Raw genomic sequence first — 12393 nt, forward strand, 5'->3', positions numbered from 1 at the left:
TTGATCAATCAAGTTAACTTTTTTATATAATTGAATAACTGTTAAGGGCCCTTTTTTCAAGCTTACTATCTACTTATATTCATTTTGAAAAAAATTATTGTAATTTGTAATTGTAAAATTAATTGTAAATTTATTATCTTTGGGTTTTGCTTTTACACAATAACACATGATGGCTTCTTTCCACAAATCACAATACATTATATTTTCTTAGTAATGCATAAAACCATCATTTTCATTATCCATAAATTTGGTAATTAATTGCTCTGAGTAATTAGTTACCCGAAAATCAGAGTAAGAGATATTTTATTTTTTTTGGCATTTCTGTGTAAATAATGATGATATTAAGAATAATTATAAGCCCGTCAGTGATGAAGGTCACATGGTTTTCCTTCAGAATATCACTGTCTATAGAAGCAGCTCCTATTTACCATAGACTAAAATATAATTTGGAATGAAAACATTCATTATTCAACATTCATCTATTCATCCATCATCAAAATAAGGCTTTGATTTTTTAAAATGGAAACTTAAAATATGATATTTGATAACAGACACTGTACCAGTGTGTCTACTTTATGATTTAATTTTTTTGTTAGATTTTTTTAATCTAACAGATTATTTAGTTCTATTAGTTTTGAGTTACTCCTGATGGTTTGTGTAAATGTGGTATCTACCGCCTGAAGATTTTTATGGAAGCTGTTACTAAATGCTGGCTTCAGAGAAGCCCTCCCACTAAGGACCTTTTTATAGGCACTGTCAACTATCTACGTTCCATGGAAAAAACGACTTACTGTAGAGACAGAGGGTCTACAGAAAAACAAGGATGAAAAATACTGGATGAAATAGGATTGTTACTGTCGTCTTAAACATGAGGTAGTATTGCTCAAACCCTTACATGATGTACTGTAGGCTGCCTGTGTACCTATCCGTCCCAGATGTTTGTTGACCTCGTCCTAGCGCTCATGTTTTTGTCCTAATATATGAATAGCCTACATATTGGGTCGGGATGCAGAAAATTTGTTTTCGCTTCTTTTCTACCACACCAATCATATTACGACCTCCACCCCCAATGATTTTTCCTTCACTTTGCTGGTCAAAGGACAGGGAGTGACACATGGGATCAGTTTGCCTTCGAGGTTTTTTGCCAGAAAGCCTTGGCACATAGTTAAAAGTTGTGAAAGGGTCTATATCCCAGACCGAGATCTTCTCCTAAACCTTGGCCTAGTAGCTACTTTTGTAGCCTAAACTGAACCAAACTGCGACTGAAAAATGAAAGTCAACAAGGTGTTCTAGCAGAAAGTACATTTTACTGATACTTCGGTACCTTTTACTGGAGTTAGATATGAAATGGAGGAATGTTACTTCTTCATGTCTCTGGATTGGTAAGTAAAGCACTGGACATTTCCACACACGCACCACCGCCATCCTGCCTCTTGATTTTTAAACGGGCAGGGGCGGGGCAACTGATACTTTCGTCACTTTCCGTCGACGGTCGCAGCAGGAAGACCCTTCACCGGGTGGTTTTGTTGTGGATGACACCTCTCCACGTCCTTCAGCAGTAAAATGTACTACAAGTTCAGCGGTTTTACCCAAAAACTGACGGGATCTGGTCCTACGGCCGCCTACAGCCCTCAGGTGAGACCGGGTAGCAGAGACAAACTGAGCCGGTCACCGGAAAGGGATGACCTTCATATCACCGTGTTGGATAACGAACCGTTATTAGGTTTCGTGTAACTATCGTGGCTTTAATATTCACCTTAGGTTAATTAAAAACCTGTTAAATATACTATTTAGCGTTTCATTTCCCAAATTTGTTGAAAAATAACGGGTCATTTGCGGTATTTTTGTATCCGATTACACGTTACCTCGAGCTATTTTCATCTCAACTTCATTTTACGTAATTCACCCATTTCATTCTCCAGATATGTCATATAAAGTCACCTGTAGTTTTTTTTTATAAAGTAATGTAGCGTTGTTACCATAAACAGAGAGGCTGTGACTTTTCTTTCTTTCTTTCTTTCTTTCTTTCTTTCTTTCTTTCTTTCTTTCTTTTTACGTAAACATTAATTACCTTTTCCACCACTGCCTTATCACAGAGCCTTTAGATAACCTTTATTCTGAAAGGTCATTTCCAATCTGTTGATCTGGCCTTCATGTGAATTTACAGCCAATTTCGAAATCCAGTGGCCTCTCTGAGCTTCTGCCAGATGTGACCTTTATTATTGCTCCTCTGTCCTTTACACTGCAGCCTCTTTGTTATTCTATGATAGGGTTAGACTGTCGTCAAGCTCCCCCGTGTCTCGGTTGGGAAATCACTTATTCAACTTTTAAATTAGTTTTTGTTGGGAGAAAATTGAGCCAAGTAATTGGTGGGCTGTAACTAAAACACTAACCCAGTCTTGAGTTGCTGTTTCCTACAACTGCAACTAACAATTATTTTTATCATTGAATAATCTGATGATTATTTTCACTTAATTGATTAATCGTTTAGTGGATAAAATAGCAGAAAATATTAAAGTGGCAATCCCAGTTCCTTCAAATCCAAGTAGACAGCTTAAGATGTCTTGCTTTTTTCCAACTAACAGTCTAAAACCCAGAGATATTTAGTTTACAAACCTGTGAAACAGAAAATCTTCACGTTTGAATGGCAAATAACGGATTTTCAAAGTAATTGTTTATTCTCTGAGGACTGACTAATCGATTAATCCTCTAATTGTTCCTGTTCTAGTGTTTCCCTTTCATGCTACTTCACACCTCCTTATATGGTGCAAAGTAGAAAACTGTGTCTCTTTATTCCACTTAATTTATTTCACAGCTAAAGTTACCAGCTAATTTTCAGATTAAGGTTCTACACACAAATAAGAAAAACACAGTTTATAAAATGTGATACACTATTGAGATTAAACTGCACCAAAGTAAATAAATTAAGTAATTTAGTTAAAAGGATCTGAGACCAAATTCCATATGTACAACATTAGAACAATTCAAGTACGTCCCATGAAGCAGTGGCTGTTCTCCGTTAGCATGCTACTTATTACTGGTACAAGTGGGGTTGTCAAGTATAACTTTAAATCTTAATCAGATGATAATGAAACAGCAGCAGGTGGTAGAGATGCTGTAATAGACTTTCATTCAATCCTTTGTATAGTTTACAGGTGTTGGCAAAAATACATTTGGATTCTGCCACTACAAGTCATGTGAAATTTGCATTTATGTATTTATTTATAGAGAACATTAAAGCCCCTCAGAGAAATCCAAGTGTCTAATATCAGTTTTTGTTGCAGTTCATTCAAGTAGTGACACATATCATACCCCTGCTTGGAGTTTGGAGAATAATTTTCAAAGCTAAGCTATCCTGTGATCTGGTGTCATGGTTGTTCACTTTGACCTCAACCGAAGATATTAAATGGATTGCGTGGCCTTAAAATAAAAACACAGATGGGCTGAGACTTTCATATAACTCACAGTGGTGAGTGCAATAGCCGCCTTGAGTAATGAAGCAAACGGCACTGTGGTTTTTTGCCTCCCCCTCAAACACATACAAAATTAAAATGGTGCTTACACAATTGTGCAGCAGCCATAATAAACCAATAACATTACTCATGCTAGTAAAATAATAACAGTGGCCATTCTGCTTAATGAATACATTAACTTTTCATGCTTTCAGTACATTTTGCTGATAATACTTCCATATTTTTACTATGGTAAAAATTTGAATGCACTAAATACAGTGAATAAAAGACTCATGTAAATCCCTGATAACGTGAAAAGAGGCAGACTGTCTGAGCAGTGCATTTGACTAGAATAGATGTGTTTAAACAGCAGTACTTTTATTCAACCATAAATGGAGCAGACCACAATGAAGCAGGTTATAGTGTGTGGATAACTTGTCAACTCCATCACCGGTCTCATATGAGTCATTTTTGCCAAAAGAGGTATTAATTATAGTAGGGACTGGGTTTGATAGCATTTTATTGAATCTGAATCCTTAAAAAAATATTTTGTCGAATATTTTCAGGTTTATTTGTTTGGTGGGGAATGATAACATCTTAGTTTCAGCACATATTTTGTATTTTGTGACACTCATTAACCCTGTCCTGGCTAAGTTTTCCTTTTCTTCATTTGCCCCACATTGGGAGTGTCTGTAGCGCAGCTGCAGAGGTAGAAACAACACATTAGAAATAATATTAATTCTATTTTATCATTCAGTAAATATCCGGTTTTCTTCCTTCTACTTTGCATTTTTCTCATTATTCCTCAGCATCTGGCGCACCGCAGCACACGGCCCTCTGTAATAACAAGTCATGCAGGAGAAATGACAAAAAAATACAGGGAGGAATCTCATGCCATGATGAGTTCCTGCTGCAAACACTTTTAGTCAAGCCTTCTGTGGCAAGTAAAAATAATCTTGCTCTCAGTGCCTCTGCGTTTTCATATGTCAGATTTAATTTCCCCGCTCCCACACTGTCTGCCTCCACACATGCTCAACAAGGTAATGGGTCTGCCAGTGATTTCTTTCAAAATAAGGGTTGGTGAGAAGCTTCCTCCATAGTGTGAGGGTATTAAGGAGGCACACTTGTATTTCATTAACACCACAGTGCACCCCTGGTTTATTTACTTAAAGTATTTACCGCCTGAAAAGTAGAACAACACTGTGAAATTTAATGATAATTTCAGTAGACTCACGCAGCTGAAGAGCGAAGGAACTTGTCCAAATCAGAATGATCGAAGAATTTTTAAGATTTGTGGGTGGGAAATGATCACAAGCCAAAATAATACAGTAAATATCTCACAAGAAAGACCCGTCTGCCTTTTTTTTTCTAGGGGGAAAGTGTGTCTGAAAATAATGTCTACAGGTACAAAGTGTATAAAAAGATGTGGCTGCATTAAACAAGGAGCCTGACAATAATCCTGTGTCCTCGCTACAGATATAAAATTAAATGACTTGAGACAAAAATAAGCCTAGATGTTAAAACACTGTAGTTTGCAGTGTTTAACTGCTACTTGAGATGCTCTTTAATAATCTAAACAGGCACTTAAGCAGTCGCACAAGTGGAGACATAATGTGCAAGATGAGATGAAGTTCTCATGCAATCACTTGTATTTATGCAGCAAGGCTGAGCTCATTAGCTTCCCTGTGAAGAGGATACGGGCCTTTGGTTGTATGTAATGTAGAAAGAAAGTTGCTGAAATGTAAGAGTCTTTTCTTTTGATTGTTACGGTCGAAGCGTAAGGCTGAATTGGTACAAATCACGTAGTCGTCCCACCCCTCAAAATTCGGAGAACGTTTAGATCATCAGCTATACCTACCTCACATTTATTTCCAGGTGAGACACTTCTGGTCTATTATACCAATTTGTTTCCTAGTCTTAACGACACTTATAACGGATGTAGGAGTTCACTTTCCAGTTCCTTTCGTAGGCTTTTGACTTCTCTCCAATTGTCTGAATATTGGACTGAAGTATTTTGCTTGGCATTCCTGATGACAGTTATTTCTCCGAGACTTATGTCTCTGGCTTTCACTTCTTTGCTGGCTCGGCACATTATCATTCTAAAATGGAAGCAACAACTTTTGCTGCTTTTTAATATTTTATTACATTGAAAGTTGAATATCTTGTCTTACTTTGGATAGCTGCTTGGACAAAACAAGACATTTGGTCTTTAGGAAATTTGTTTTGTTTTTTTTTTTGTTTTTTTTGTCATTTTATTAAATACTTTTTCTTTCTTTTCTTCTTTCCGCACCTTCCTTTTTGTTTTCGTCAAGGTCTTTTATTGACAGGGTTGGAATAGGATGGAGGGGGTGTTCATAGATGGAGTTGTGTGTTTGCATTTTAAATAAGTGTTAGATGTTTTTAATTATTTAATACAGTTTGTGAAAAAAAATGTAATAATGTCTTAGATACATTGAGCTTTATTGTGACCAGTTGGTTGTTCTTGTTCAGGGGCTGAGGCCAGGTGTGCCAGCAGAATCCCCAAGCATGATCTTTGCCACACCCACCAAGGTGGTGTCAGAGGCCGGGGCCACGGTGGAATACATGGGCGCAAACAAGGTTCAGGAGTTCCAGAGGATATTCCAGGTAATGAAGGACACAGACTGATAAATGTGTCTTCTTTTCTTTTTTTTTTTTTATTATTCCATTTGACACTTATACAGTTGGCACAGTGAGTTAGCTTTTAATTCAAAAAAGTCTTCAGAGAGAGGTTTAGGGGGTTCAACTTTATCAGTCACAGCAGTGGAGATTCATCAGCGTTAGGCAGTGACTGGTAGTCATTTCACTCTCTGTCCTTAATGGCCTTCTGCTTCCCTCCTCAGTATTCATCACACAAGAGGCAGCGAGGGAAATAATAAAGGACTCAGAAGTTGAGCAGAGCAATCACTCAGACAAATGGAAATCACAGTTTTATAAATTCAAGAATATTTTTTTTTATGAAAGTGTAGAAATTCTGACCTTCCAGATTCCACGACAGAGAAAACCTCTTCTTCTTTCATAACAAACTGTCAGTTTTGTTTTTCCAATCAAACGTTGCAAGGACAGTTTTTAATTCTAAAAATACTAATATAGAAGAAACATTGGATTTCTTATTACAATATTGAGAAAATGTATGTATTTTAAAAACATTCAGACTTGATCAGAAACTGGGTGAGTGTTTAGTGAGTTGCAATAACAGGTAGTTAAAGAATTAGAGGGAAATCCAAATAATTTGAGGCCTATCTGAAAATACTCTGTACTATCTGTTCTGTGCTTCCTCTCATTATTTTTATTTCTTCTTCCTCGACCCTCTCCTGCTTTCCCCCCGCCCGCCCGCTTCCTGTTTCATCCTTTTCCCAGGCGCCCGACGGTGTCCCCGTTCATTTGAAGCGCGGCGTTCCCGACAGGCTACTGTACCGCACCACCATGGCTCTCACTGTCGGAGGCGCTCTCTACTGTCTGGTTGCTCTTTACATGGCAGCCCAGCCCAGCAATAAGTGACCAACACAAACCCAGGATCTTTCTCTTTAACACCTCCGACATGTCTCTGCTGTAATACGTCGACCCAACGTTCACGGTCTCCATCTGCCCTCGCCACGCCACCTCTTGGGACTTGACTCGATGAGAATTTATCACTTTTAGAACACCACACCAATGATAACGATAATAATGTCTGTCTTCTTTGTTAAAAATAAATTAATACATTTTAAGGGGAAACAAAGCTACAAGATGCTCTGAGTCCAGTCTTTTTTTTTTTCTCTTTGTCACTGAAATAGCGCTCACTATAGTCGAGGTGTGATTATTGCCAATCAGCTGACAGATGCACGGACATCATGTATGAAACTCTATAGGGGCGTGTTACAGGCATGTTCTCCCTCAGCTCTTACAGATGCCAATATAGAAGCGGACATGTGAAGATATATATATATATATATTTAGCTTTCAACAGGCTTGTAGAAGTGCTACCATAAGCATGATGGAGACACCCCGTCAGGAACATAGCTGCTGCTCACTTGGCTTAAGTACTGTCTCATACAGTATTTATATGTGTGGGCCCTGGTGTGATTTCAGATGCTCCTCACCGAGCTCTGAGGGTGGGAGGTTGTTTCAGACGGACATGTTGGCAGTTCCACATCAAGCTGCTGAAACACAGATGATCATCTCAGACTGGTATGGTATGTTTGGTGTGTTTTTCTTTCTGAGTGGGTTGAGACGGGCAACATAAGGCTTGTACAGGAAGAGGGTATTTTAATAACAAGTGTAATGTGTCACATCTTATGGGAACTTATATGCAGAGTAGTGGGAGAACGACTCGGATCTTTTAACCTTTTCAAATACGCACTGTGCCACCGATGAGACGCTTTGGCCTCGGTGGCGCTCAAGTTTTACACAAACTTGACAAATTGTACATAATTTGAAAGCTCTTAAGTCTCCTGATTCTGACGGTGCAAAGCATTTTATCATCCCCATTTCACTGCAACAGCTGCTGACACAGAGCTAGTTCAGATTTATGGCTAAAACTCCAGCGTTTTCCACCCAAAAGGTCTTGCAGGTATTTTTTTTATGACAAAAACAAATAGGCGAGGCAAAAAAAAAAAACAACAACTTACATTCCCACCATGTTTCTCTTTCTTTGACTTTCAGTATAGTATAGTATAGTAGTTCAGTATCTCCTATACTCTTTCTGATTTTCTGGATGTAAATTTTAAAGGGGATCAGGGTTATGACTGTAATCGAAAGGGTTGAAGGACTCTGTTAAAATACTCCTACAAATAAAAGCCATACATTTATCTAAAAGTATTAGCATCAAGACATACTTAAAGTACCAAAAGAAAATGTACTCATCATACAGAATGCCCAGTTTCAGAATAATGTATATTATATAATTGGATTATAATTATTATATGTATTATTAATGTGTATGTCACTTTAGGCAGAGGCCAGTAGCTTGTGAATCCCCCCCCCCGGGATCAATAAATTCTTAGCTTGACCTATAATGATACATCATACATATACATCATGGGTGGTACATTTATCCAGCCTTTCACCCAGTTCAAGAGGTCTCTCCCTGAGAACCACTTCATATAAATGTACGCATCATCTTAGGCTCTTCCGCCAGGACCTTAAGTTGCTAATCTTAGCTGAGCTTTTCCCATATATCAACCCGATATCGGCAGCTGATTGTCTCTATGTTTATGGAGTTTCGTATTCCATTATATATCCATGATACTAGATGTTTCTTGTCTTTAATCTTCTATGCATCAGTGAAGATACTGACCAGATTAGGTTCACTATTCTCCATTTATTTAATCTCTTTGCCTAATTAGTCTCTGATGCCCGGCAGCCGAACACTCAACGAGAGGCGGCCTTCGCTGGTTTAACTGATTGGCACAGTCCTCACAGACAGCTCGACCACTTGTAATCATCAAGTAGCACACACTGACGTAGCGCAGTGTGTGGAGCACAGTCATCAGGGCAGGGGTGTGTTTTTCATCATGTAAGAACGCTTTTTAGATTTATGTTTATCTGCCCAGTAACTTTTTGACCCCTGAAATTAGAGGATTATTTATGAACAGGACAGTTTATAAACAAGTCTACAGCCACACATGAGTCTGATTATAAACCTCATAGTTCATTTCAAATCCAGTTTAATAGGTTAAATAAGAACGTGTCACTGTCCATATATTTTCTAAATGCACTGTAGAAGGAGGGTATAGGAAGGGTTTAGTTTTATGCATATACCTCTGATAATTTCAAAAACCCTTGAAAATAAAAACAGCTAAAGTTTTTTTTCTTTTTAATGATGGATAGCCATAGAACAGGCACCTTCATTTGTCAGGCTGACTCAGCTCTGGACCTCCCCTTCTCATGGCATCAATACTTCCCACCCCGAGGAAATCCTTATGATGGATAATTGATGATAGCACTGATTTAAAAATGAATAATTTGACCTTCTGGGGGAAATAATGAGTACTGTTAATAAATAAAGACACAGGGCATAATTTGAAGAATGTCTCACTCCGAAACACCCCATTCTACAGAGCGAGGGTGCAGGTACGGTGCTTACATGCAGGTGTGTTCCAGCTGTGAGTTTGTGATGGCTGGTAGGCACTGTACATCTACGATGATTTATTTTTCGCCTGTCGGTGCTGATTTTACAAACAGACAAAAAATAAATCATCGTTCTATTGGGTTGAGATCTGGTGACTGTAAAGGCCACAGCATATGATTCACATCATTTTCATACTCATCAAGAATTCAGTGACCCCCCGTGCCCTCTGGATGGGAGAGACCAGTCCGGATAGAGGATAGATACGTTTCATCACAGGATAAAGCGATCACCCAGAAAGACTTTATATTGATTTGCTGTGAAACTTCCCTCTAAGGGGAGAAGCGGACCCACACCACGCCAGCAAAATCCCCCTCACCTTTGTAATGAGCGATATACGTGCTGTAGCCCTAAAATAATTCCCCTCTCCGTGTAACTGGTGTCAGCCTGTTCTTGCTGACTCAGTGTGATCACATCCTGCACTGACATTCTCAGTCAATTGAGAGAGAGCTGCTCTTCTGTTTTTCCCTCACATATCACACTAATGCACGAGCATCACGGTCATCACATGTGAGCTGTCAACCGCAATTTCTGACCCTATTTCCTGACGTCTCTTATATAGATCTAAATGCAGATGTCACTTCAGTCTCTGTTCCTATTGAAACATCAGCCAGTTGTGGATCTTTGTGACTGAAGCTCCTGCCATCTGTGCTCCATCTATGAACCTGGGCCTGTTCGGCATTTCAATACCTGCCACAGAGCATGATTGGATATTGGTTTGCGGGATTGAGGTTTTTTTTCCCTTTAATTTGTCACCGTTCTGTATCTGAGAAACCATCCCCTGAAGAGTCAAAATGATTGCCTTGAATTTAAGGTGTAAAATGGGAGAACAAAGCCTGTCTTTGAGCTGTTCATTTGTTTCACTAAGGAATCTCCTGCTCACTCTGTCTCTTTACAACTTTTCCCAGTTATTCAGTCACTGTCCTCCCACCGAGGCTTTTCTTAGACAAACATAATCATTATGTGCACACATTATATTGTCAAGAGAGGCACCTCATGTCTGGTCTCGATAATAAACCCTGTACCTGCTTTTCATCGAGGAATCCTTCAGAATCTCCTTAATTCCACCCCTCTGTCTCCCCCATCCTTCCTGCGTCATGACAACCCACTTGAGCATCCCTCAGTGACAATAGATCCTTTTGTTGTCGCTCTTCTGCCCGACAGGAGAGACACGACGACTCAATAACATGTTTACCACTCAGTTACACAGCGCTCCAACTGCTAATCAAGCGCTCACCTGGGGGAGCGTGAACACAGGAAACTGGGGCAAAAGGAGAGACAAAACACAGGAAGCAAAATTGGTGTGTGAGGAGGGGGGAGGAGGAGAGAGTGAGAAGAAGGTTGTTATAAATGGAGGATGGGTGTGACTTATTGCAAGAAAAGTGAAAATATAAGCCCCCTTTTTACAGGGTGAATCCCTCCCTTTGAGACAGCTGTTTCCATCTTGTATTATGAGACACTTATCTATCCTGTCACCAGCTTCGCTCTTTGAAAAAGATCATTGCCGATCAGTTGTAAATCAGTTAATGCAGCTTTAAAATGAAAGCTGATTTGTGGCCACCGTGGAGAAGATGAGAGTTTGCGGAAAAAGGCTCTTACATCAACCATAAAACATCCATGAGATGGAGAAGTTAAAAAAAATATATAAAATGAATACAATTCTACACATTGTGGGTTTAAACATGATTGTTTGATCCAAACTAGACATTGAAAATAGGGAATGGTCATTTGTCTTAGGAAAAAGGGTGCATTATCACATGCACAGTGAAAAATCTAACAGTTCTGAATGAAATTCTGTCGACAACTTTATATTTGAAAATAAAGTGTTGTCTGTTTTATCTCAATAAGTAGAAGTACTGGACCCAGACAGCAGCAACAGTTTGACAGAAAATTATTCAGACATGACTGTGTTGGGAAAAATTGCTGCACATCAAAGAATGTCATGACAGACGTGTAATAGGATAGAAAAACGATTCCTTTATCGAGACATATATTCCTTTATTAAAAAGGTAACCGAAAGGATGACAGTGATTTCTATGTGGGAGCTTTTCTTTTGTTTTGTCTCAGAATTGTAGTGTTTCTTTTTCTATTTTATTTCTAATAAAACCCCTCTAGCTTTCTCCTCTTATTTCTGTGTTTGGGTGGGGAGTGTTTTTGTGCTTTTGTGAGTTACCGTGCTGATATTATATTCCACATTAACAATAATGGTGCTGGAGGAAAAAGTCGGAGGAAAAGTCAACAAAGTTGTTCTCTCTATTCTTGCCGAGGAACATTAATATCTCTGCTAAATTCAGTCAAAAGTCAGCAACATCATATGATGTGAAAACTAAGAACAATGAACGTCTGTTTTTTTCCATGTAGTCGATGAGAGATTTTTCACTGGATAAATGAAAACTTTGGCCTGATCGTGGTGTTAGACAAGAAGTCCAGGAATCAGCCACAACCACTTCCCTGGCTTTGAATTTTGTCCAAGCAAACATATTAGTAATCTGTTTCTTACATCAAGCAGACTCAGAGCAACATTAGCATTCATTTAGTGTCGCTTTTTCTGGCTACGAGACAAATCGAACTCCAATGTTCCCACTGTTTTTCACTGCGGCTTTGTTTGCACCAACTCCTGAGAAGAATACCTGGCTGTTCAGCTTCAGATTCGAGATTGTGGTGTACAGGGAGTTTATCAGGATGTTCTTGCTGAAAACAGCTGTCTGCTGCAGCTGGAAAACAAAGTTAATAAGAGCTGTGAGACTGGACCCTTATGTTGAATTTGCAGGCTGTACAACCAAGATGACCAAAAAGAAAAGAAAAAAAAATCTG

At 38.8% G+C, this 12393-nt stretch overlaps 1 protein-coding gene across 1 annotated transcript; it reads left to right on the forward strand.

Moving 5' to 3' along the window:
• Positions 1-1480: 1480 nt before the first annotated feature.
• LOC111220065 (cytochrome c oxidase subunit 7A-related protein, mitochondrial) lies at positions 1481-7198 on the forward strand. The gene is made up of 3 exons (XM_022743011.1): positions 1481-1635; positions 5943-6077; positions 6831-7198. Exons 1-3 carry the CDS (start codon positions 1564-1566, stop codon positions 6969-6971), a joined length of 348 nt encoding a protein of 115 aa, XP_022598732.1. The 5' UTR covers positions 1481-1563; the 3' UTR covers positions 6972-7198.
• The last annotated feature ends 5195 nt before the right edge of the window (positions 7199-12393 follow it).

The sequence above is a fragment of the Seriola dumerili genome, unplaced genomic scaffold (genome assembly GCF_002260705.1).
Source record: "Seriola dumerili isolate Sdu_G_001 unplaced genomic scaffold, Sdu_1.0 BDQW01000068.1, whole genome shotgun sequence".
NCBI lineage: Eukaryota > Metazoa > Chordata > Actinopteri > Carangiformes > Carangidae > Seriola > Seriola dumerili.